This window comes from Microtus oregoni, unplaced genomic scaffold (genome assembly GCF_018167655.1).
Source record: "Microtus oregoni isolate MIOR12 unplaced genomic scaffold, Mior012 000007F_ref0000211, whole genome shotgun sequence".
Classification (NCBI taxonomy): domain Eukaryota; kingdom Metazoa; phylum Chordata; class Mammalia; order Rodentia; family Cricetidae; genus Microtus; species Microtus oregoni.
Window position 1 is genome coordinate 10,368,327 of NW_024543066.1, and position 26,105 is coordinate 10,394,431.

The window sequence follows — 26,105 nt, forward strand, 5'->3', positions numbered from 1 at the left end:
TCTGAGGATGTCACAGGTGGAATTCTGTGGCACACAGTGCTATTACACCCACTACCAGAGATTGTTCTAGAAGCTGAAAAGCAGGGCAAGGACGCTTGTGTCTCTAGTGCGCTGCTGTAACCACAGTGTGTGGGCTAGCGTGGAAGCAGTGTGACTCTGAAATGAGTGCACACGTGTAGAAATAAGTGATGGGGAAGGTCAGCTCCCTCAGGACGGGGCACTGTCAGACCACCCATGTTTAAAGGCCAGTCTGCCGCACGGTGGTCTCCATCTGCCCTGGTTAAAAACGTAGCTAGAAGTTTAAAGACCTTAGTTCAGGCATTGGACAGACCCGGTTCTGCCTTGTTCAACATGGCACGTGTGAAGGCGTGGACAGCCATGTTCAGAGTTGCTGGATGTTAAGTGATGGTAGGCTGTTCAGTCCCAGCCTGCGTACCGCAAGTATTTCCTAGAGTAACCTGAAGGTTTGGACCATTCTGCCCGAGAATGGAACTCACAGGTCATTCTGAGACTTAAACCAGTTTCCTACGTGTGTGCTAATCAAAGCTGACTCCAGAGTGGAGGCTCGAGGAACAGCCACATACGATGTGGTATTCATGTGTCACAGCTTTTCTTCAGGGTGCTGAGGAGTTGGGGTGACATTATCTAGAAGGCAGTCTTCATCTCAGACCTCTGTCTTCATGGGAGCAAAGACTGAGAAGTGCTGTCCTTCCTTGTGGGGAACGGAGTGGAGTGCCTAGGAGAGCGTGTGGGTGTCCTGTGCTGGACAACGCCAGGTTCCAGAGTCAACTTTACTCTGTCCACGTGGTCTCACAAAATCCTCAAGGACTGAAGCCCACAGCAGGGCTTTTACAAAGGGAGGGGGCTCTCAGGAAGAGCTGCACGAGTGCTTAGCTGAAGAAGGTTCTTGAACAGTGAGAGTTTGCTCTTGCCCTTCCCTTCTCAGGGACAGGAGGCCATGTGGTTTAGCAGAAGAGACTGGAGGTGTCAGCAAGGAGACAAGCGGGGACTGATGGGAGTGGTGCCGAGCTGATCTCAGCACCACTGATCTGAGCAGCTTGGTCTTGTTGAAGTCTGACTGCCAGTTTTTTTGTGGGCTTATGTTTGGTTTTAATCATGATTGCATTTTTTTCTAAAAAATATAGCTGTTTTCATTTCCCCTGGCAGTATTCTAATGTGCTTTGGAGCACCGGCTGAGAACCCTTTGTTTGATATTGTTGATTCTTCCGAACAGTAACACGAGGTGTGGACTGAGGCTCAGATACTGACCTCAGCTCTAGATGTATCTGGCTGCCATTAACAACTGGTGACGTTATACTTTGCATATTATATCCGTGGGGGGGCACATCTATAGCATGACACTAGGTCTTTTTTTTTTGTCTGTATGAGTGCTCTGTCTGTATATACGCCTGCAGGCCAGAAGAGGACATCAGATCCCATTACAAATGGCTGTGAGCCACCATGCGGTTCCTGGGAATTGAACTCTGAACCTCTGGAAGAGCAGTCAGTGCTCTTAACCTGACCCTAGATCTTTTGAAATAACTTCCTTTGAATTGTAGATAGACAGAACTGTCAGCACAAATCATCAGTCTCATGCCCAAAACCATCATAATTGCGTCTTTCTGTACCTAGATCAGACAAATACAGTTATTGCTGATCATGGTGGTGCACACCTTTATTCTCAGCATTCAGGAGGCAGAAACAATTGGATTGAGGTCAGCCTGGTCCACTTGCCAATTCCAGAGTAGCTAGGGCTACACAGTGAGACTGTAGCTCAAAAACAAGCAAACATAACATAGTATATTTGGTGCATACATGTATGGAAACAAGCATGTGTATCATGCCAAGAGTTTCCTCTTTGAAAGCTTTAGACTATGGAAACCTGAGTATGATTTTTTTTATTATTATTTCTCTCTCTTTTTGTGTTTTGGGGGCCTGCCACCCAGCTCCCAAATAAATCACACACAGGGAGGCCTATTATTACTTATAGATGCCTGCCTTAGCTTGGCTATTTCTTACCAGCTTTTCTAAAATTAACCCAGCTAACTTTTGCCTCTGGGCTTTGTCCTTCTGTATAGCTTGCTTTCACTCTGAGACTGGCTGGGTGTCTGATCCCTGCTCTCATCCTCCCCTTGCCCTTTTTCTTGCTCTCCTTCTTCCAGATTTCTCTTGTATTTTTTTCTCTGCCTTCCATCCCCACCTAGTCTTTCCCCTGCCTTACTGTTAGCAGCAAGTCAGCTCTTTATTAGCCCATCAGGAGTTTTAGACAGGCAGAGAATCAATCACAGCTTCACAGAGTTAAATGAATACAGCGGAAACAAAAGAAACACATCTTTACATTGTTAAACAAATGCTCCTGGGGTCTGGAGAGGTGGCTTCGAGGTTAAGAGCACCGGCTGCTTTTCCAGAGGTCCTAAGTACAAGTCCCAGCAACCACACGGTGGCTCACAACCATCTATAATGCGATCTGGTGCCCTCTTCTGGCCTGCAGGTGTACATACAGGCAGAATGCCATATACATAAATAAATCTTTTAAAAAATAAATCTTCCAGAGCATAAACATAATGCACATTCAGATATTCTACAAGTGTAATTAGTGTTCACAAAAGTATATTATTTTCCTTTTATTTATATTTTGCATACGGGTGTTTGGCTGCATGTACTGCATGTGTGCCACATGCATGTCTGGAGCTGCAGGAGGTCAGAGGCCAAGGGATGCCCAGGAACTGGAGTTAGAGACAACTGTGAGCTGCCATGTGAGTGTTAGAGATTGAACCTGGGTCCTCTGGAATAACAGTCAGTGTTCTTAACTGCTGAGCCATCTCCAGCCCCGACACAAAACTGTCTTTAAACTTTGTAAAATATCATTAATTTATTTTGCCTTCTAAACGAGTTGGCTGAGTTCAGGGCGCTACAGAGTCCATAGTACAGTGAAGATGAGCCAGCGAGCTCTGACAGGACCCCAGAGCCGGTTCCCTTTAAATTCACAACCAAGGTAGAAGTAGCTGAGTGGAAACTGGAGACAATGTTTTGTTTTTTTTAAAGACTAATACATTGTACAGAAACTCCAGGACAGCACTTCATTATCCCTATACACGGCAAAAACTGTGGCAGAAAACCTGGATGTTTAAATAGCAACAGAAGAGGGTCAGTCACCTCTTCTCAGGCACAGGGAACAGCCTTTTGCCAGATTTCAGGTCTGCTTGTGGCCAGCGGGTCCTTCCCTGCGGCTTTTGCTTTTAGCGCCTGGAGTCTTCTTCTATTTTTCTTGTTTGTTCATTTTTCAATTTGTTGTTGTTTGTTCTTTTATTTTGGTTTAGTTTTTCAGTTTTTGCTTATTTTATGTGTACGAATATCCTGCTTGTATGTATGTCTATGTATCATGTGCATGTCTGCCGTCCCCAGAGGAGGCCAGAACAGGGCGTCAGATCCGCTGGGACTAGAGTTACAGGCAGTTGTGAGCTGCCCCGTGGGTGCTGGGAATTGAACACCAGTCCTCTGGAAGAGCACAGGGCTCTTCAACCCTGAGCTATCTCTCCAGCTCTGAGCACTTTGGTTTATGCCATGTCTAACCAGAAGTCTCATTTGCTTTTACAGGTTGGTTGTCTTCTGCCCTATGAACTGCATCTCCTTGGGCGGTTTGTCTTTCGTGTTTTGCAGATGTGCAGTTATGCTGGAAAGGGGTTGGGCTTTAGCTTGTTCCTGAGCATCCCTTCTCTCCTAGGTGAGAAGCAGGGATGGTGGGCCATTGGTAGGAAGCTGCTGAGCATTAGCTTCACTGTGCTCACTACCCTGAAGACACGGGGCACTGTCCTGGTGGTGGAGTCTGGAAGATTCCGCATTGGTGTCCTTGTGTGGACATTCGCTCCCACACAGTCTTGTGCAGCTAGCTGAATGTCAATTGGTCACACTGATCTGCACTGTGAACAGTTTAATTTTGGACTTAGAAAGAAACACGGTATAGCATTCACAGTGTATTTTCTTTTTAATAACAGGAACAGTATTTGACACTGCTGGTCTCTATGTAGCCCAGCTAGCTGGAATTGACTGTGTAGACCAGTCTGCTCTCAACTCATAGATGTCCACCTGCCTCTGCCTGTTGAGTGCCAGGACTAAAGTCATGTTCCACCACCCTCATCCAGCAGCAAAATCTTGACACATTCCTGGCTGCCTCTACTCCTTTACAGGAACTGGTACCTTCTCGTGGCTTACGGTTGTGCTTTATTGAATGGATGGGAAAGGCTACACACATTTTCCTTTCCTCGGGGACTATGGTAGGAGATGAAATAGGGGTTTTAGGAGGGGTCCCCAGCCTTGAGAAGACTTCAGTCAGGCGATGAATTTGGTGTGCCCAGTGTAAGCTACTCCCCTTTTCTGTGGTCACCAATTTGCTTCCGCTGTCAGAGTGACCACCAAGGTGACTGTGAAGATACAGCCTTGACCTTTCACCTTGAGGGAAGGGAGAGCCAGAGTGAGCACCCAGGGCCTGTGCACTTGCCACTGCTCTCTGTTTCCAGACGAGTCCCTAGCCGTCCCTGTGCCCTGGTGTCAGACTGCCTGTGTTTGAATTTCTCTTCTACCAAATACCAGTGGGGCTCTGGGCCTCTACTCCTCCATCTGTAAAATGGAGAATGTGGTCATTGCTGTAGGGATTAATACTGCAAAGCACCTTGTAAACTCCACGTTTCCTAAATAGGAAGGCTTGTTTAGGCTGTCGGGCTCAGTACCTAAGGGAGAGCCCACGTTGCTTTGGGCTTAGACGAGGCTGTGTGGAAATGGACGTGTGTATAGAGAACTTCACTTCCTGTGTCGAGGTGCTCGGTCAAACGGACAATAGGTATTAGCTATTACAACAGTGACGGCACTCATGCCCTTAAGCGAGGTCCACAAGCGGATGCCCAGACCAGCTGTACAGAGCTTGTATAGGGGTGAAACACACCAAGGGATAGCCCATGAGAGAATGGCAAGCCAACCGGATTATTTCATCTTGGTACTATAAGATGAAGGGTCTGTTCTGATGACTCTGGATACACATGGTCTTTAACCATCATTAAACCTCTTTGGTTGCTCAGCTAACTCACACCTGGAAGGTAGATGCCAATGTGCTTAGGTGAGAGGCAGTGTGTCATTTGACAGGGACAGCCGAGTGTCCTTTGCCTCGGTGAGATTGCACAGGCTGCCTACCTTCCTGCCTCACAGACAGCCCGGGACTGCAGAGACTTCTGCTGGAGTGGGTGTCCTTCTGCCCACTGCCGGTCCTAACCTTATATCCCAGCCTGCAGTGGATGCCCTCAGCTGGTGCCACAGGCACTTGAGAAGAAATTAAGTTAACAGTGTCCTTCCTAGACAGCCATCCTGCCCAAGATGATGTTCGAGACCATTTCTGAATCCCAGCAGTGTGCATTTTGGGGGCTGAGTGGAAACTGAAGGTTAACCTTTTGTTTGCTTACGCGATAAGCAAAGGAGATAAAAGTCACAGTTTAGGGGTAAACAGACCGAAAGGGCTGAGGTTTCTCCATCGGGGAGGTGGTTATGTTGGTCCGTGGAAAGTATGTGATCTTTTGATCACCTGGGCCAGGCTTCCGGGGGTTTCTGAAGAGGCAGCTGTGGAAGGTCCCTGCCCAGGCAGTGGCCAGCGTTGTTTTGATTGGTAAGACTGTGCAGAAGAAAAGCAGTTAAAGCTAAGGCTGTAAGCTGACCAGGGTGACACAGAGGCCACCTGGACAGTAGGAGACAAGACCCTGGGGGTGCCTCAGCCACCTAGTCAGCTGTTAGCTTTACAACACATTTTCTTAGTATTTGGGAGAGAAGAGTCGGGGATTTTTCAGGGAACCCCTTTTCCCTACCAGGAAGGGTCTGTTGAAGCACTGCCCTGTATTCAGGTTTCAGGCTAGTTAAGACTCAACCCACCAGAACCTTAGTTACCAGATATATATTGGATCGAGGAAGAGAAGCTTGTGTCTGTCGTGAGCCGGGCTCTGGAACGCTTCTGGGGCTGCTCCCTGGCCGACACATAAGTCACTTAGCTCAGGGCCACCTTTCTCATCTGTAGTTGGGACTAATGAAGCCCCCTGTGCCTGGCGGCGCTGTTAAGGTTGGTGCTGCAGAGCTCACGAGCCAGCCCAGGGACTGGGAGGAGTGCGGTGTTTGTTTCCACGAATCCGATCCTGCTCACATCATGTATGATGAGGGAGGTGGACAGTAGAGCTAGGTGTCTCTGCAGCAGCACCTCCAGTGAGGCCTGCTGGCTTCCGTTCTCTTAACACACACACACACACACACACACACACACACACACACACACACACCTCCGCAGCCCCAAGTTACTCCCTGTGAAATAAAGGCTGTCTGGCTTACCGCTGTCGAGCATTGACTGTTTTTCCTTAACTAAGCTAAGGGCTTATGTTCCATGATAGAGGAATTGTCTCAGTATTTCTGAATCTGCAGGACCAAGACACTGCTCGGTCTCAGTTAAGACAGTGGGTGCCTCAGAGGAACCGGGAGTCTGCAGTTCTGTTGCCTTGCTGAGGAAAAGAGAGGAGCCCTGGGACTGCAGTTTACCTACAGAACAGGTCCACTGCTTAAAGTTGGCTTTGTTTTGCTCCCCAACTCCTCACAAGGTTTCCCTTGGCTGAGTGGGCTTGAAGCATTGGCATGAGAGTGTTGCTTGGCAACAAGATTTTGTCAGGCCTGTTTCTCAAATAGTCAACCCATCAGTCCCCAGCCTCCCCCTCCCCCTCGGCTGGCCCGCAGCTCCCACCAGAGCCTCCTGCGAGATAACTGAGTGTGCGGCAGAGGGAGGGACCAGAGACGGGCAAAGTTTAATCATTGAACCGAGCAGCTGGGAGTATTTAGTTCTAGCACCTAGCTCCCAGCCTGAACGAGAGGTGTGCAGCAGTCCGCAGAGGGAGAGCAGCAACCGTACGGAAATCTCTGCCCGTTTCAGGAACAACCAAACTCGGGAAACATGTTTGCCGTACACTTGATGGCATTTTACTTCACCAAGCTGAAGGAGGATCAGATCAAGAAGGTAAGGACTGCGGTGCCTGGTTGTCTACACTGGCAAACTCAGCTGATGCCCTTGCAACACCAAAAGGGGTTAAGGTGCTGGGGGTCGGGTAGCTCTAGTGGTTGGGTGCTTGCCTGGCTTGCGTGAGGTCCCAGGTTCAAGCCCCAGTGTGGAAAGAAAAAAGTATTTAAGAGACCTTATTAGAAAAGTTACTGGGAGCCGATAGCAGTGACAGCCCCAGAGGGGAAGAGGTGGCGAGCCTCCCACATTCCTTACTGTCCCAAGTCCTCTTGGCAAATACGGGATATGGAAGTCTTTAGGAAGCTCAAAGAGCTTTATGCCCAACTCAGGGCCATTTAGGGGCGAGGCCACAATGGAGGGAGGCATTTGTAAAGAATCAGAGCTTTGTAAACTGCACCTGATTGATGATTCATTTGTTTGAATCACATAAAATCAGGGCATCACAAGGAATGTGGGTTTAGTTTGATTATTTTGAGATAGGGTCTCCTTATATAGCCCACAGTAGTCTCAGACTACTGCCTCAGCCTCCAGGTACTCGGAATTACAAGGTCATGCCATTTGGCATGGCTGGGATGTATATTTTAATACAGCTGTAGTTTTGGGTTTTTTTTTTTTTTTTTTTTTTTAGCATGTGCTATTGGCCAGCGGTGTCCTGTTAATAGTGTGGACTTTTGCCTACTTTGCCCCACTCTACAAAATCAAGGCGGGCTGCAGTTGACGGATGAAGTCAGGACTCTCTCCGGTTGGCTAAAATGACCCAGCCTGTTGCACTGGTCACACTCAGTGACTGCCAATAAAGTAGCATCTGAGCTGATAGAAGTAGCTGTCCCCTGGGCAGCCAGACTCCGCCAAGGTCACCCAGGCATTAAAAGTGAACTAAGGATCAGGCTGAGGTTGGCCGATGCCGAGTGTGGTCCCTGTAGCCCCCCTGTGCTGGGAGCCAACTCCCTCTGACTGCGTTCCTGGGAGAACCAGCCGCAAGCTTTAACAATTATTTTCCTTCTGTCATTGTTGGCTAGATTCGCAGAGCCCTCTGCTGACTGCTTGAGGGACACAAAGTCCTCTGCAGCCCTGCTTCAGAGCTCGCTTTCTGTGCCTCCCTGCTTGACAGAGATGCCACCCCCAAGGGGAATCCCCTTAGTTTGCAAAATCTCTTCATTTCCTTGGCTCCTTATAGTGACTGGCCTTTTGTTCTAACCTGGGGTAAGTCTGGAGCACAGCCTCCATTAATGTACACCAGATCCTTCTGGAGGAAGGGCTAGCCTTTGTCAGTTCCTGGGTTGAATTTCCTCACTATAGAAAGCAAGGGAGTCAGGAATTCCTGGAAACCACCGGAAGCAAGGACCCAGCAGGTCCCTTGACTTGTGGGAAGGCTGGTTTGTAGCTGGCCCGAGCCACATCTTGGAGGATGTGACTCCACAGGTCAAAAACAGCTTGTCACAAGGCAAAGTGTGTGCGTGGTCGGAGTGTAATTCTCTGATTCCTGCCAGAGACTTTAAATGCTTCCTGCTTGGCATTGTCAAGGTCCTGGGACATGCTTGCCCGCAAAGATTACTCATCAGACCCTTGAACCATATTTGGAAATCTCAGAATGACATGAAAGCAAGAAGGTCACTGTCTGGCATTCATTTCCAGCTCAATATATTGACATATTTGACCTATTGATAATGTTGGGTTGAACCTGGTCACTGACCTACAGATGGTTCATTCATAAGAACAGGACAGACTGGGCCTTCAGGGTGTGTGTGTGTGTGTGTGTGTGTGTGTGTGTGTGTGTTTACAGTTTAGTAAGTCAACATTGCAAAAATGTGGAGGTGTTAACTTGAATCTCATCTTCAGTCTCCCTGAAGTTCCCAGCCTTCCCGTGTGCTCTGCAGGCGGCTTTGCACTCTGTTCACGGTGTGTGCTTTACAGTTAAGTGAGCGCGCATGCCGCATCAGCTCTGATTGCCTCCTGTCCACACTTCATGGTCACCTTTCGGGGTCTTCCTCATAGGCCACTGAGTAGCTGTGCCTTGCATTTCCCTTTTCACTCTTGTTGGTTACTTGGGAACTGTCAAAAACATTCTACAATTAAACTATTACTATATTAAAACAAGAATATTTGGGTTTTCCCTTAAAACTGCTTCCTGATTTAACACAATATACAAACCAAGTCCCCCCTAATGAGAAAAAAAAAATCACTACAATGAACGGTGGCGTATATCCATTCTCCCTATTTGGAGTAAATTCCTGAGAATAAATTTTCAGTAGGTCAAAGTGTGGAACCTGCTTATGACTCAACCTGTAGTATGAGACCTTTGGACGGAGTGATCTTGCCAGTCCCTTCAGGCCTCTTCCTTCCATAACTGAGTAAGCCTGGCCTTCGAGGCTTCTCTTCTGTTCTCTCTAAAGCTGGGCAGCTCTCCTCATTCCCTTTTGCTTGGAAGTCTCTAAGGAAATAGCTTGAGCTCCTGCCACTCATGTCTGTGCGTCCCATTAACACGGCCCCCAGATCACCTGTCTGGGTTGGAGATGGTGCTTGCTCCTTTGCGTTGCATCGTATGGCTCCCTTGCTACTGTTTTAGGAAGAGACAAGGCGAGACAGGAACCGCTAAGTTGCCGTGCTTCCTCCCGTGACTGACTCACCCTCACTGAAAGAGCGGTAGTGACTTGAAGAGGTGCTTATGACCATTAGACAGAAGCTTGCTCGTCTGCCCCCATGTCTTAGGTGAGACGGCAGCTCGCCCGTCTGCCCCCATATCTTACATGAGATGGCAGTCTTTGGATGTCTGGAGAAGCTCTTGGTGCTCAGGCTGAGCGTAGGTCCAGGACTCTGTCTGAGGGTTTTGGCAGGACAGTAAAGGACAAAGTTGAGTTCCCACATAGGACATTCCATCCTTCCTCTGCCCCGAATCACTTGGGTCATGTCCTTTCTACCCACTTTCCTCTATTTGTGCAAGTTTGTGCCAACCAATTAGTCATCAAGAGCTGAGCAGAAGCCCTAACGAAGCATGATCTGGTTATGTCCTATCTTCTCAAATATGCTGAAAGCTTCATTGTCCCCTTTCAAGGTGGCCTCTGATAGGTTTTTGGCCTCTCTGCTCCTGTCCCCCGCCCCAGAGTCACGGGGTCATCTCACCATCTTGGGCCTCTTGATTGGGTCCTTCTGTCCTGAGACCTAGCTGAAGAGGACTGGTACTTGTGCCAGCAAAGGTGATGTAAGGCTTGTGCTTTTTGGGGCGGTTTACCTGTGGAACTTGTAGGAATACTGGAGGGCAGTATTCCTGTTCTCTGTGCTCACTCTCAGCTAGGGACTAACATTTGGCCTTGTCTGGACATCTTAAAGGGCTGTGGAGGTCTGATGCAGTGGTGTGCACGCCACTCTGAAGAACGCAGCTTGTATTCTCTGACTTGGATAGGATTCTAGGAGTGTGCCTGGAATCAGGCCTCCTGGGGACCTGCAGGGGAGGAGGTGGTGTCCAGTATTTCCTCCTGCCTATCTATAATCCCAGGCAATTTCCTGCCTATCTATAATCCGTTCTCATGAGGCTGAGAATCCACACCGTCATCCACATTCCCCTGCCATTCCTAATGTGGTACAGTCACCGTCAAGGTGACTGAACACACCACAGTGATTTTTATTAACTTCCTGCATTTGGGGCAGTGGTCCTCTGCCTCAGTCCTGGCTACTTAAACAACATCTCATTTCCAATAACAAGTTGGCATGACTCGTTTTGTTTCGAGGCCAGTGTAGCCCAGGCCGACCTTGAAGTCCCTATGTAGCCAAGGATGGCCTTGAGCTCCGGATTCTCCTCCTCTTCCTCCTGTGCGCTAGAATTACAGACGTGTGCCACCATGACTAGCTTTGATGTGGCTTCAAAAATTAGACTTCTAATTGGTGAGCCTGTGTCTCAAAAAGCAAAACAAAACATCATCTGCATTAGGGCAACATCACTATCTCACATAAGTAGAAATTTAGAGGAAGATTGCAGTTGGATTTCAAACCTAGCTCTAAGCTTTCTGTCAGCCAATAAGCAAAGAGAAATGTGTTTGGATTTATTGGTTGCATGGAAGAAAGCTCCCATGATAAGCCAAGCACGGTGACACATAGCTGCAATCCCACAAGAGGCAGGCAGGAGGATCACTAGTTTGAGGCCAGCCTGGGTAACTTGGCAAATTCTAGGCTATCCTGGTTTACATGGCTGCTTGGTGAGACCCCGTCTCAAAACAGACAAACAAACAAACAAATGAAAAACTACAATGAAAGAAAGAGAAACATGTACAAACCAGAGATTTGAGGTACAGCTAATCTTCCCAGTGGAAGGACAGTAGTACACGCCGAGAGCCCTGAATTGGGGATTAACACCCAAGCACCCCCCTCAACTGTAACGGGTGTAGGAGGAGGGGACCGCTTGTTGGTTCCCGGCCATCCTGGCTTAGATTAGCCCCTAAATAACCACACAGAAACTGTATTAATTAAATCACTGCTTAGCCCATTAGCTCTATCTTCTTATGGGCTAACTCTTACATCTTAATTTAACCCATTTCTACTAATCGGTAAGCCACAATTATGTGGCTTACCGGCAAGGTTCTGCGTCTGACTCTGGCAGCAGATTCATGGTGTCTCTCGACCCTTCTTTCTCCCAGAATTCAGTTCCATCTTCTCCATCTACCTAAATTCTGCCCTATCAACAGGCCAAGGCAGTTTCTTTATTCATTAATGGTAATTACAGCACACAGAAGGGACTCCCACATCAAATGGGGAACCACTTCTTCCTTAGTTTGCCCTTCAGGGGAATCAATCTGTTCTGTCCTTTTATGTTTTTGTTTTTTGAGATGGTTTCTGTGTGTAACCACCCTGGTTTTCCTGGAACTCACTTTGTAGATCAGGCTGGCCTCGAACTCACAGAGATCTGCCTGCCTCTGCCTCCCGACTGGGATTAAAGGTTTGCACCAGCACTGCTCAGCCAGTCTGCCCTGCCTCAGTCTCCCATTTCATTCTCTCACCTCCCTGCCTTGTCCCCAACTGATGAAATACAGATAAGGAACCTCAGGAGTGCACACGACAGAGCTGCCCCCAAAGTCAGGAGTTCTGGGTAGAACTGGAAGTTGACAGCCTCAGCTGGGAGGGTAGGCACCCCCAGGAGCCAACCCAGTGTCTGTTCCAGGTGGACCGGTTCCTGTACCACATGCGGCTCTCAGACGAGACCCTGGTGGACATCATGACCCGGTTCCAGGCTGAGATGGAGAAAGGCCTGGGGAAGGACACGAACCCCACTGCGTCAGTGAAGATGCTGCCCACATTCGTCAGGGCCATTCCAGATGGCTCAGGTGAGTAGGGCTCAGGGTGACCAGGACTCCTTCCCTCCCATCCCACCCCAGCTCCTCAGCTGATGGATAACCTATTGCTTGTCTCTGGCCCTCTCCAACCTCCCCTCTTCTCTCTGCCTCAGTCCTGCTGACTGAACCCTTTGGGGGTCCACAGGCAGAGGCTCTTGGAGTGCCCTCTGCCCACAGTGACCTCACTCATTCTACCTGCTCCCCAATACAGAGTCCCCCATTCTTGGTCCTGTGAATGCTGCCTTAATTTTCCAAGTGCAGCCCCTAGATCAATCAGTCCTTGCCTCTCTAGGAAGTGTCCCCACCCTGGCTTGACAGAACCCTTGTCACAGTTGTGGGTAACAGTCTCCAGGAGTCAGGGCTTCATTACCGCATTGTTCTGAGCTCTTCCCTACCCCTGGCACACGAGTTGAATGACTAGTATGTGGCTTCCTCTCTTAGACCTCTAGATTCCCGGCTAGGAATAGGAAGTACGGAAAGGAAGGGAGTGGTGACGTAATACAAAGAAGCCAACCAAGAACCTGGGCCCCGGGTCCAGTCTGTCACATCTTAGTGACTTCAGTCAGCACTTAGCCTTGTTTCTTCTTCTGTCCACTGAGAGAACTGACCTATCCACATGCTGGCCTGGGTATCAATCCTAGGGCCTTGGCCATGCTGGACAGGTCTTTATCACTGAGCCACGTTTTCGGTTCCTAGGAATTGGGTCTCCGTGGGCTGTTCTTGGGGATGAGCCCAGGAACTCTGATGTAGTCTACCCAGACCCAGACAGTGGGCCCAGCAGTCTCCGCTAGGACCTGGTTCCATGTTCGCCTGAGCATAGGATCTGCCCACCTGTGGCAGCTCCCAGACACAGATCCCCAGAGACTCTGGTAACATTCCTACAGATTTTGTGGATTAACACAATCCACATTCTGCCGTAGTTTACCAAGTCAGATGTTTGAGATGGGTCTCACTGGGCTAAATGCAAGTTGTTAGCAGGGCTGTGTTCCTCTTGGAGATGCTGGGGGACAGTTAAAGCAAAACTCCGTTTCCTGGCCTTTTCCAGCTTCGAGAAGCACCCACGTTCCTTGCCCTTTCCATCTTCAAAGCCAACAGTGTGTCTTCTGATCTTTCTCTGAAGCCCCTCTGCCTCCTCTTCCACATCTGAAGGTCCTGTGATTACATCGGGCCCTCTGAGATAACCCAGGCTAATCTCTCAATGTAAAGGAAGCACCTGCAGCCTTCGTTTCCTTCTGCCGTGCGCCCTAACGTAGGCCTATGACTGAGGGAATAGGAAGTGGATTTGGGGGGAGCCTTAGTTTCCAACCACTAAAGCCGAGCCTACCTAGTGCTCCCTGGAGGACCTATGAGCTCCCATCCAGCTTTCCATCTTCAGTCATAAGAGAAAAAATCAGTGCTGTATACAGTGCCATTGCGGAACGCGAGGGTCTCTCTGTCATATGATCCTTCTAGGACATCATGGGGTGACTGCTGTTGCTAGGGTCTCACTGAGAAGAGGGCTTCCCCAGTTTCAAGGTGTCAGTTCTCAGAGCCTTAGAGCTATGGGGGCATTCTTAGGAGACCTTTGGTGAGAGGCCCAAGAGACAGCAATGGGGGAGGCATTGCGTCCTTTCCTGCAGGGGGTGCTACCTAAAGCAGTGGTTTTCAACCTTCCTGAGGCTGCGACCCTTTAATTCAGTTCCTCACGTTGTGGTGACCTCCAGCCATAAAATTATTTTCATTGCTGCTTCATAACTGTAATTTTCCTACTGTTCTGAATCATAATGTAAATATCTGTGTTTCTGACCGTCTCAGGTGACCCCTGTAAAAAGGTCATTCGACCCTCAGAGGGGCTGTGGCCCACAGGTTGAGAACCACTGCCCTAGCAGGCCCTATGATTTGAGGAGCCACAACCCTACTTTGAAGTCTGGGCCCTGCCTCTGACACTAGGGGAGAGTGCTGCTGGGACTGTGATCCTTGACAGGTTACCCAAGGTCATCTGACACCTGAGTCATGGGGTGTGTGTGGGTGGTGAGGAACACCAGGACTAAGTCCTCCTAACCTGGCCTGGGTGTGGCTGCAGAGCAGGGGAAGGTGGCCTTGGGTTGGCTGGTGGCTGGGGGGCTACTTCAGATGGTTAGGAGATGAGGCTCAAGTTCTACCTACAGCTTTCTCCTCTTCCACCTGGGAGACACACACCTTGTATCATTGTCCTCTGGTGATACACTGTCCTCTGGTGACACACTGTCCTCATTACATGATACAGTGTTTCACCATTCCATGCCACTCAGGTCCCGGGACCCAGAGTCCCTAATATATCATATGTCCTTAGTAAATGCTTGGACTACTATTCTGTGTTCCACCCCAGCAGGGCATAGTTAGAGCAGGACACCAAGTTGTAAGTTGTCGGGGGAAGAGCCCAGGGACTGTCTGCTTCCCCGTGAAAACTGAGTCTTTATGTTTATCGAATTGAACAACAACAGACAGAGCCGCAGAAGAAAGCGTGTCGTTTCACCAATGCGTCCACATGCACAGGAGCCATTCGCAGCACAGAACTCAAAGGAGAGCCCACTAGCTGTGACTTAAACACCCTCCTGGGAGGGGAGAGGGAAGGGAGGGTTCCTAGGCAGTGTCAGGGGCAGTAAATGATTTGGTGGGCATGAAAGATGACAAAGGGCCGGAACGAGAGTGGGATGAAGTGTGTTTTGGTTAGATGCTGGTGTTTGGTTTTCAGTCTCTAACACTGTGGTTTGAATTTAGTCTTCCTTGGTTGAAGGCATCTCAGCAGGGAGAAGTAAGCCAGTGTGTGCTTCTTTGGCAGATCTGGATGAGAGGTAGATGAGGGCCACCTCAGGCGAAGTCCGTCCTGCAATTGCTCCTCCCTCCAGGATCTCAGTTTGATACATCAATCAGGGTCTTGTGTTTTGAGCCTCAACACTGAGATCGATGGGATCATGTGAACGGAGCATGTATGTGTGTATGCGTTCGTATGTTTGTGACAGGGTCTTGCTATGTAGTCCTGACTGGCCTAGAACCCAGTTATAGATCAGGCTGACGGATCAGCACTTGGGTAGGTTGGGGTGTTTTAAAAGTCTCTCAAATGGCGCTGGGGAGATGGCTCAGTTGGTAAAGCGCTTGCTGCCAACTTTGAGTTTGGATTCCCTAGAAGCCTCATAAGGCCTGATCCAGTGGTGCACATTACAGTTTCAACACTCTGACAGAAAGGTGGGAGAATTACTGGAAGTGCTTAGGCCAGCTAGCCTGTGTACACAGCAACCAACAAGAAACCCTGCCCCAGACAAGGTGGAAGGAGGGACCAACACTGGAGGTTGTCCTCTGACCCCCCCTACACATGTTCTGTGGCATGCATTGTTGTTCTTAATTTCCTGTGGGTTGTTCTTAATTCCTGCCGGTTAGACGAGGGTTACGCTAGAAAAGACACAGACACACGGCGGTACCACGTGGTACACTTTTTAATGGGAGGGGAAAACACACTAGGAAAAGTGAAAGGAAGGGACAAAGGGAAGGGATAATAAAAAGGGCCGAACTTGTGGCTTGTCCTTGCTTTTAACAGAGGATGCAAAGGCTTCTGGGAAATGTGTCCCGCGCTTGCCGTGCGCTGGAGTCCAGAGGGATGTTGGGAGTTGTAGTGTTGCAAGGGAACAACATGCATGCATTGGCATGTGTTGCGCGTGCATACACACACACACATACACACACAAAAAAAAAATTCTTTAAATGTTTTCCCCAGTTCTCCGTAGTTCTGTGAACTGGTTTTGTAATTCCACAATTACTAACAGAACTAAACAAATAAACCTTTCCTAATCCTTGTGGCTTCTGTCTCAGAAATATATTCTGTTTCCTGTAAGCCTCGTGGGCCTACCTGTTCTCTGTTCCTTGCTCTGAAGCTGCCTGAAGAGTGACTCACTGAGCCTCACTGGCCTGCCAGCCCCTTAGGAATAGACGCCCTAAGAGTGAATGCTTTGTGGCCGTGGCCAGCCACCCAGGCAGTGCAAGGGACACATCCGCTTCAGGACTGTAAAGGTGTGATCCTTTGATACCACGAAGCAGGCTCTCTCCTTGGCCTCTGCCTCCACCCTTTGTTGGGGTTCAGGGTGGGTCTTAAAGCCCTGATGTGCTCACTCAGACCAGGGTGTCGGGCTGTGGGGCTGCAGGACCCCATTTTCATAGTTGCCAAGGAATAAGACTCTTAGGCAACCGAGCAGTTACTAGACATGGTTCCCAAGCCTTCTCTAGGGAATATGGGTCTCCAGAAATCTATGTATTCAGCCACTGGGTGCTCTTAGGAGACACTGTATGGGAAATGGGAAAGGAGCTGAGTCACAGGCCCTGGCAGTGACATTGGGAGGGAACCCCATTTCTAAGGACCTCCCTGTCTTGGGAGGCTATTTTCTTTCGTGCATGTTTGTGGTATAGGTGCACACGTGTGTCAGTACAGGTGTGTGTGTGTGTGTGTGTGTGTGTGTGTATGTGTGCATTCTCCAGCTCTGCCTGAGCTGGGCGTCCCTCCCCCAGGGTCCAGGAAATCATTCCTCTGGGGTTAGAGTCACACCACGTGGAAGGGATCATGCCACATGGTTTCCCTGAAATGACTGACATCTTGAGTCACCGGGGAGCAAGGTGTTTGCACAGCGATAAGGGTGTAATGTCGGGCAGGGAGGAACCGACACTAACCGGTTCTCAGCTTGCCACCTCCCATCTCTGCAGCAGGGCAACTCCACTCTGACTGGAGGCCTTTCCCCCAAATTCTCAGTCAGGTTTGGCCCTCCCTTCTTTAAACTCTCTCTGTGGCTCCTTGTCACTTTCTGTCACTCACTGCCCCACACTCCAGGCCCCATCCCTCTCCCACATCTCCCTTGACGTGTACCTTCACCCGCTTACATCCCCCCCACCCCATCCCTGTCGCTGGGACCATGCTCCTCCACGCCTGGCTATCTCTTCACACTTCACTGTGTCTTAGCTCCACCGGGAACTGGCCGGCTGAAACCTCTCCTGCGCTAGCTTTTCTTCAGCAGAGCCTTCTTCCCACCTAGCACAGTACTTCTGATAAGCTCCCCAGGGGGCTCACACCCTGTCCTCTTGGCCTCCTGGCACCTGGCTCTGAGTTAGGTGCTCTCCAGCACTACACACCCAGCGATAGAGCCTCTTTCTGGGATAGACGTGATAAGAGCAAAGGATTTTGTGCCTGGATTCCTTGGCCCAGTAAAAGACCTTAAACCATTCCCTGGGGCTCCTTTCAGCACTAATCGAAGGAGATAATCTCTAGCTGTTTCCACTGAGACAAAAAATGCGGCTGCCTGGCTCTGTAAATGATTGATTTAGCTAGCTGGAGGCGTGTTTAGAAATGCAGAGTTGCAGGCCCCTGCAGTTAAAGTTGCTTGCAAGCTAGGTTCCCAGAGACATGCATGTGTGCCAGTTTGCACAGCACTGTGCATGCCAGCTAAGCCTCGGCCTTTAACTCTTGGATTGCCAGAATCGAGAAATGTCTGGAGCATAGTCCAGACATGTTTGTTGCGCAGGGACATGGGGACTGAGAAGGAGGCACACCGAATGTCATGGAAACCCTAAAGCAGGGACCTGGGTGCACTCAGCTTGGGGGGACTGGGCCTGTGAGCTTCCTCGCTGTGCCTTCTGCTTTTGCTGTCTGCTGGAGATGTTCTTCTGCATTAGATCTCAGGGTTCTCTAGGAGGGAGAGATTGTCCAGCTGACCCTTGATAGGCAGGTAGCTGGGGTTGCCATCGTATGATATTAAGTATGCCGTTGTATGTCATTGTATGACTATTTGGGCTTGCAGGCATGGACTTTCTCTCCGGTGTGCCCACCTGGCACATGAAACCACTCTGCAGGCATCGATCGTTCTTTATAAACACTGTATGCTAGGAGGTGAACGTCCCATACATGTGGCTGACACCAAAGGCACTGGCAAGGGTCCTGCGTAGGTGTCATCAGGGTGGGGTGCCTCACCCAAAACCTGTGTCACTCTGTATCTTCCCTTGAGGCATCCTTCTTGGGCCAGGCTGGCTGCTGGCATCTACTCCCGTTGAAGAGATTGTGCCCCTCCCCCAATTAAGTATCTTTGATACCCTAGTGTCTATTATCCGGTTCCTGCTGCCCTCCCCTGTTGGAGTGTTTCCCTCTGAGGACTGGGGCTTGCCTGAGGCTAGCCTCTCTTTATTGCACCCCTCTCTTCCTCATGCCTTTATCTGAGTTTCCCATGTGGTTGATGCCAGAGCTTTCTTCCCAGATGCAGCCTGCTAGCATAGGTTCCGCTCTCAAGGCTCTTCCCTCAGACCCCACCACAAAGTGGGGTCACATGGCCTCTTCCCAGTGAACTCGCTCATTCTCTCCAGCATGATCAAGCGGAGCAAGGTTGGGATCACACCCCGGCTCTGCCCCCTATGGCATGGTGCGTACTGAAGCCCCCACTCCCCAACCCTCAAGCAAGCAGAATGAGGACACTAATGCGTGGGGGCTGCGAGGTTGGACAGCACTTGCTGTATGGCCAGCCTGGGTCACAGAATGGTGACTTTACTGAACTGTGACTATTTTGGTTTTATAGAAAATGGGGAGTTCCTTTCCCTGGATCTTGGAGGATCCAAGTTTCGGGTCTTGAAGGTGCAAGTCTCTCAAGAGGGGAAGCAAAATGTCCAAATGGAGAGTCAGTTCTACCCAACGCCCAATGAAATCATCCGCGGGAATGGCACGGAGGTACCAGCAGGAGGACGGGCCTGGGTACTGGCGGCCAGAGGCGGTGCCGCCAGAGACTTTGCCCTAAGCCTTGTGCCTGCGTTCTCTCCTGCAGCTCTTTGGCTACGTAGCTGACTGCCTGGCAGATTTCATGAGAACCAGAGAGCTGACGCATAAGAAGTTGCCCCTGGGCTTCACCTTCTCTTTCCCCTGCAGACAGACTAAGCTGGATGAGGTAAGACGGGAGGGTTGGGGCATGTAGACACGTGCAAGGGAGCAGCATGAAATTCTGGCCTGTCCATCTTTCCCTCTGCTTTTTGCTAGTGTGTGAGAGCGACCTGGGTGATATGGGGCCTTGATTCTGTGCACACAGCATGGAGGCAGGTTAGGTGGTTGTCAGGAGGCCTTGCTGAGCCCTGAGTCAGCGGGTCTGCAGTGAGCCTTAAGCACACGTATCTAGGGTGCCAGGAGATGCTGGCCTCAGAATCGCAGGGATCTGCCTCTGCCTCCTAGCCCCTGAAAGGGAGAAGCCATTCATCTCTCCTCTGCTTGGTGAAATCAGGAGGTTGCCTGAGCCTAGGAAGGCAGAAGTTCGTGGCAGTGGCCACATGGTGGCAGTGCGGCACAGAAAACAACCTTGGGGCTGATCGTGGGTCTGAGCTCTGCCGCCCTGACTGGAGACCCAGAGTTGTTTCCTGTCTATTTCTTTGTCCATAACTGAGGGGTCTGGAAATCTGGATAAATCTCACTATCATCACCACCACAAAAAAAAAAGCACATAACATAAGCACATAACAATCTGGTTATGCAGATTGCCCTGACGGAATTGTGTACTGAAGGCCCCTTCTTTACCCCATAAATCCATGCAACTATTATGCGTCAATTAGAAACAAAACGAAACCCCAAAGAATCAGAGCAATGGAGCTTAGAGAAGAGAAGCCAGCGTAAACACTGCCTTACATTAACCTGAAACATCCTCACAGGGCTTCCTCCTTTCATGGACCAAAAAGTTCAAGGCCCGGGGAGTTCAGGACACAGACGTGGTGAACCGCCTTGCCAACGCCATGAAAAAGCATGAGGTGAGGGACTCACTCGGGCAGGGAGCCTCCCGGTCCTTGACTCTTGGGCTTGGGGCCCTTGTGCTACACCTGCCTAGAAGGAGAAATGGGTAGGGTGGGGCTGTCCCCATCCTCACTGCAATGAGGGCGGGCACAGTTAGGTCTCTGGAGAACCACGGAGACATGGCCTTTTATTTCCTGGGTCCCTAGTTACCACGGCCCTTCAGGAGGACTTTTGCTGTCACTGTGTTTGAACCCCACCTTCCTTCCTTTTTGAGCTGGGCTGTTGTGGTGGCAAAGAACAGTTCCTAGTTCTCCCGCCCACCCACCAACAAAACACACAAATACTGAGGAACCCTAAGAATACTCTTTCTGGCCCAGCTCTCTATTCGTTCCCTACTTCAACATTTTGACAATATTTACAATTATTTACATAGCATCAAAAGTAAGCACTTAAACATTTCCCAAACAAAACACTTAGAGCCTAAAGTGCGTGTTGCCTGGTAAGAAGAGGAATTATTCTTACTGTTATTGACTGAGTTGGTGAACGAGCCCCTAGAATGGTGGCAGGGTGTGCCACTCTGAATTATGATCCCCCGGCTCCAGAAGAACATTTTGATGTGCCACCTTCCAGTCCCTTCTTCTCACTTGATGACAGCCTTACAGACCGGAGGGAACCTTGGTGTAAGGCCTGGAGTTGACTGGACAGAATAGGAAACCCATATAGGAAAGACGGGTTTTGGTCAAGGCCATGCTTGCTGACTGGCAGGGCCCCGTAGGCCAGGGCTGGCATATTTTCTCTTAGAAATACCATTTCCCCCAGGACAGATACACTTGCCACTGTGTCCTCCAGGGGTAGATACCAGGGACTGTTTCCATAGTTCTCTTTTATGGAAGTCATTCCACTCAATGTAGGAACACAAGCTCCCCGCTCCTTCCCTAGACCCCGAACCTTGACAAAAGCTGTTTCTTGCAGGCTGTGTCTAGTGATGTTCACTGATCTGGTGAGGTGGGCAGGGGAGAGTAAACTTCCTACTGCTGATACCCTTGAGGCCTTGTATTCACCAGGACCTGGACGTGGACATTCTGTCCTTGGTTAACGACACTGTGGGGACCATGATGACTTGTGCTTATGACGATCCAGGCTGTGAAGTCGGTGTTATCATTGGTAACTCAGTGGACTTGGTGTTTTGGAGGTGGGAAAGGGAACTAGTTTTGGGCTGAGTTTGAGTAAAATCTAAATCAATATGAAGGGTGCTGCCACTTCTCAGAAGACACAACACAGAGAGATAGGAAACCTGCCATCTCTGTCCATTCTCCCTCCATCCATCCTCCCTCTGTCCATCCATCCATCCATCCATCCATCTGTACTCCCTCTACCCATCATCACTCCCCCTTCCTCCATCCTACCCTTCTCCATCCATCCTCCTTCCTTCCATCTCTTTCCTCCCTCCACCCATTATTCCTCTTCCCTCTTCATCCCTCTCTCCATCCATCCCCCTCACCCATCCATCTTCTCTCTAGTCATTCTCTCTTCATTCATCCTCCCTCTCTTCATCCATCTTCCCTGTGTCCATCCACCCTTTCTCCATCATCCTCCCTCCCTATGTCCCTCCTTCCATCTCCCCTCTCTCCATCCATTCTCCCACCCTCCTTTATCCTCCATCCACCCTCCATTCATCTCCATCCCCTCTATCTGTCTTCCCCTCTGTCCATCCATTCTTCCACCCCCCATCTCCATCCCCTGCCCCCTCCTTCCTGCTCTTGTCTCTTCATGCTGTGGTGTGCTGGGCTGGGGCTGGCTCACAGTGACGCCCCTGCACTCTGCTATGCTGCCAAGAAGCTCAGCTGGAGCTGGACATGACAGTTACTATCTGTAATTCAGCCCTCATGGACCAGAGGCAGGAAGATTTCTGTGACTTTGATGCCAGCCTGAGCTACTTAGTGAGTTTCAGGCTAGCCTGGGCTTAAGAGTGAGCTCCTGCCTCAAGTGGCTGCAATTGAAAGGCTAATTCCAATAACAAGGGTACAACTACACCTGTCCTGAGGTGACTTAGGGAAAGCGTAAGGAAGTACTCTGATGGCAAGGATTTGTGTTTTTTCATTTATGAGGATGGCTTATTCTCTCTTCCCTGGTATTTTTTTAAGCATTGGTACGTATTCACAGGGATGGCTTCACAATGGCCTCCAGCCATAACTGACTCCATGATAACCTGAGGCATGGGCTCCACTTGTGGGCCTCGCCCATGGACCTCACTCCTCACGAGCTCAGGCTTGTCAGAGGGGTTTCCACCTCCAGAGCCAGGGGGCCAGAGCGAAAGCATTCTGCGTACGTCTTTCAGTACTCAGGGTGGTTAAGTTCTCCGCGGCTCACCCAACCCGGAGCCCTTTTCTTCTCAAGTGTTCTCTTCGACCCGATTCCCAGGAACAGGCACTAATGCATGTTACATGGAGGACATGAGCAACATCGAGCTCGTGGAAGGTGACGAGGGGAGGATGTGCATCAACACGGAGTGGGGAGCCTTCGGGGACGACGGGGCTTTGGAGGACATTCGCACGGAGTTTGACAGAGAGTTGGACCTGGGCTCGCTCAACCCTGGGAAGCAACTGTGAGTGCCCTCCTGTTCATTCGGGCATCAGCACCGGGCAGTCCCTGCCCACTCAGGCCCTCTCTGTGCCAGGGAAGTAACTGTGGCTAGTCAGCTCCCGCGGGAATCTGTTTCCTAGGTCGGAAACGCAGCTCTCAGGTAGTCCGCAGCTCCGCAGTATACATGGGCGTCCAAAGCTCTCCTGAGAAGACTGTGAACCAAATGACGCCTCTGCCCTCTTTGAGTATGGAGGCGAAGGGACACAGAGGAAAGCCAGGCCCAGAAAGCATGGGACCCTGCCCCGGGATTCCCGGGTGTGCTCCCCAGGGGCTCCCCAGCGAACCGACATCCTCAAGGGCCTCACCTCGCAGCAGCCATCGTGTCTGCTGTTCAGTCACAGCCTTTTTGAGCTTCAGCCATGGCCTGTAGAACAGAGACTCTGGCATCTTCTGCAGCTCTTTGCTATGTGCTGGGCTTACTCGAGGCTCATACACAGCTGGCCGCGCTGTCCTTTCTACATGCAATGCCTTGTGCATCTTTCGTAACTCATTGCCTTTGTGCTGGCTATGGCGATCCCTGCACACACCAATTTCCTGTAACTATGAGCTGTCACAAGCCACGGCCGTAGTGTTCATTATACTATCATTTTCATTTATCTCTGCTTCACATAAGAGAAATTCCATTCCCTTAAATCAAACCTAATTTCGCTTTGTTTTCTCTCTGTTTCTTCACTGTTCTAAGATGATTATCTAAGAATAATTTAGTTTTTATTTGTGTGTGTGTGTGTGCACACATATACTTGTGCAGGTGTGAATGCAGGCGCCCACAGAGGCCAGAAGATTGTATTGGGCCCCCCTCCCCCAGAGCTGGAGTTACAGAAGGTTGTGAGCTGTCTGATGTAGGTGCTGAGAACTGAACTCGGGTCTTCCGGAAGAGCAGCAAATGCTCTTAACCACTCACCAGCCCCATTGAGTTTTTATATCGCAGGCTGTAAGGCTGGTTATGAAATAGATAGTCCTGGATTTTGTACCTTACTATATTTGAAGACTGGAATGATATAGAAAACAATCTGCAGTTATTTGTATGAAGACTCAGAGTAGAGATGAGGGCTGCTTTCTGGGGTCTTCCGTTCACGTCATGGTGGACCTTCTCTGGAGCTCATCAAAAGTTTCCTGTCAGGCAGCTTTATGTTACCGTAACTAATGCCTGAGTGCGTCAGCTTGTGGAGGTTTGCCTGGCTTACAGTTTCAGAGGTTCTAGTCGATGACCAGCTGGTCCCATTGCTTTCGGGCCTGGGGCCAGGCAGCATTAGCTAGGGTAGAAGTATGAGGTGGAGGAAACCATACCCCGGGGAAATTTCCCTCAGAGCTGGGTGTGACAGACAGAGGGGGAGAGAGAGGTCTGGGGTCCCTCTCTCCCTTTCAAGGAATGCCCCTAATGCTGAGTGAAGTTTTATGAAGCCCACCTCATAAAGGTCTGTCATGTCCCGACAGTACCATTTAGGCTGAGGACCAAGCCTTTGACAAAATGGCCTTTAGTGGACACTCCAGATTGCAATCTCAGCACCAGGCTCTCTGAGGCAAAAACTCAGTGTGGGCATTGGAAGCCTCAGAGTGAGTCTCTGTTCTGGCTTGTTGTTCCATGGCAAAATGAGCTTAGAAAGTAGCAGAAGTCTGCGACATTGTGGTTCCTCATAACCAAAGTAGGAACAGCTTCCCACGGCCAGGGCTGCTGTGTGTGCTGGCCTTTGGGAACCAATGCTCCTTAGCCTAGCCTGAGGCGCCACTTCCACCGACCCGCTCATCCCACTGCAGGTTCGAGAAGATGGTCAGTGGCTTGTACATGGGGGAGCTGGTCCGGCTCATTCTACTAAAGATGGCCAAAGTTGGTCTCCTGTTTGGGGGTGCAAAATCTTCCGCTCTCCATACAAAGGGCAAGATCGAAACCCAGCACGTGGCAGCCATGGAGAAGTAAGTTGCTGGGGTGGTCCTCCTGCCTTGCCTTTGTGGGAGGCTGGGGTTGGTGGCCACAGCACCATGTGCTCAGGTGACAGAGTAGCAGTAGGACCCAGACCTTCCTCCTTCACAGGGAGTTTCAGCCCTGGGCATGGTTTCAGACAAAGCAGACATTTCTGCGTGGCTCTGTGTCACGCGCTTGTGGGTTCATTAGCCAGGGGCTGCACTGTTAGGATGCTTCCTCCCCCCACCCATGCTTTTTTTTCCCTGCCTTCTTCCTCCCTTAAATAGTGACTAGTAATGTTTTTACAGTCGCGGATCTCTTGGGGAATTAGAGCCACACGCTTAGTAAACGGTAGCAGCTGTTCTCAGCGCTGATCTCACTGGCCAGACTGTTATTATGGGATAGCGCACACATCCCGGGAGGATGGCCACAGCATGGAGAGGTGCAGGCCTCTCTTCCTGTCCCCTGGCTAGGTATAAAGAAGGCCTGGCCAATACGAGAGAGATCCTGGTGAATCTGGGCCTGGACCCCTCGGAGTCGGACTGCATTGCCGTCCAGCAAGTGTGCACCATCGTCTCTTTCCGCTCGGCCAATCTCTGCGCTGCTGCTCTGGCAGCCATATTGACACGCCTCCGAGAGAATAAGAAGTTGGCCCGGCTCCGCACCACAGTGGGCATGGATGGAACCCTCTACAAAATACACCCCCAGTAAGTGCCGCTCACCAGCCTGGAGCGCACTACAGAGTCTCTGCTGTTGCTGAGCCCTGGCGCTCTCTCCGGTCTATGTTGCATAGCTGGGTGGCTAGAACCAACTACCTCTTAATAGTTCTGAGATTTCAAGGGGCAGATGGAGGAGAGCCTGCATTTTACACTGCTGGCCGGGTGCTTTGGGGGCTCACTCTGAAAGAGAAGGGCCGTGAGCTGAATGTGGTGCACATGGCAGCAATCCTAGAATTCAGAGGGGTGGCCCAGTAGGGCAGAGCAACGGAGAACTCCACTGTTAGGAGCAGGAAGAGAACAAGCTTGAGGCCAGCCTGAGCTATACAGCAAGGCCCACCTAAAAAAAAGTCTGTTAAAGCAATTGTCTAATTAGAAAAGTCAGTCATCTATCTGTCCATTCATGTATACATCCATCGGTGTGTCCATCATTCATCTCTCTGTGTCTATATGCCTATCTGCCCGCCTGCCTATCTGTCTGTCTGTTTCTCTCTCTTCCTATCTCCTAGCTGCCTTTCCTTCTATCATCTATCGAGCTGTCTTTCTCTCCACTATTTACCTACTGCATGGTAAGATTGAAAATTCAGGAAAACCTAGTTACCAATGAGGAAAATCAGGGACCGCAGAGGTTGCCAGGTCCTGCTAGGAAGATGTGGAGAAATGAAAATTTCCCAGGAGGATCCAGAGAGAAAGACCCCAGCTAACGGGGGCATCTTTGGAAGCCAGGAGAGTCCACCCTAGAAAG

The 26,105-nt window shown here is 50.2% G+C and overlaps 1 protein-coding gene across 1 annotated transcript in view; it reads left to right on the forward strand.

Moving 5' to 3' along the window:
* The first annotated feature begins 6,864 nt into the window (after positions 1–6,864).
* The window catches only part of Hkdc1 (hexokinase domain containing 1), a 38,943-nt gene continuing 19,702 nt past the window's right edge, over positions 6,865–26,105 (forward strand). The window contains exons 1-9 of the mRNA XM_041656390.1: positions 6,865–7,030; positions 12,180–12,342; positions 18,912–19,060; positions 19,155–19,274; positions 20,023–20,118; positions 21,166–21,265; positions 22,523–22,706; positions 24,500–24,655; positions 25,118–25,351. Coding sequence (XP_041512324.1) covers positions 6,968–7,030; positions 12,180–12,342; positions 18,912–19,060; positions 19,155–19,274; positions 20,023–20,118; positions 21,166–21,265; positions 22,523–22,706; positions 24,500–24,655; positions 25,118–25,351 — 1,265 coding nt within the window. The 5' untranslated portion in view covers positions 6,865–6,967. The remainder of the gene's footprint in view (positions 7,031–12,179; positions 12,343–18,911; positions 19,061–19,154; positions 19,275–20,022; positions 20,119–21,165; positions 21,266–22,522; positions 22,707–24,499; positions 24,656–25,117; positions 25,352–26,105) is intronic.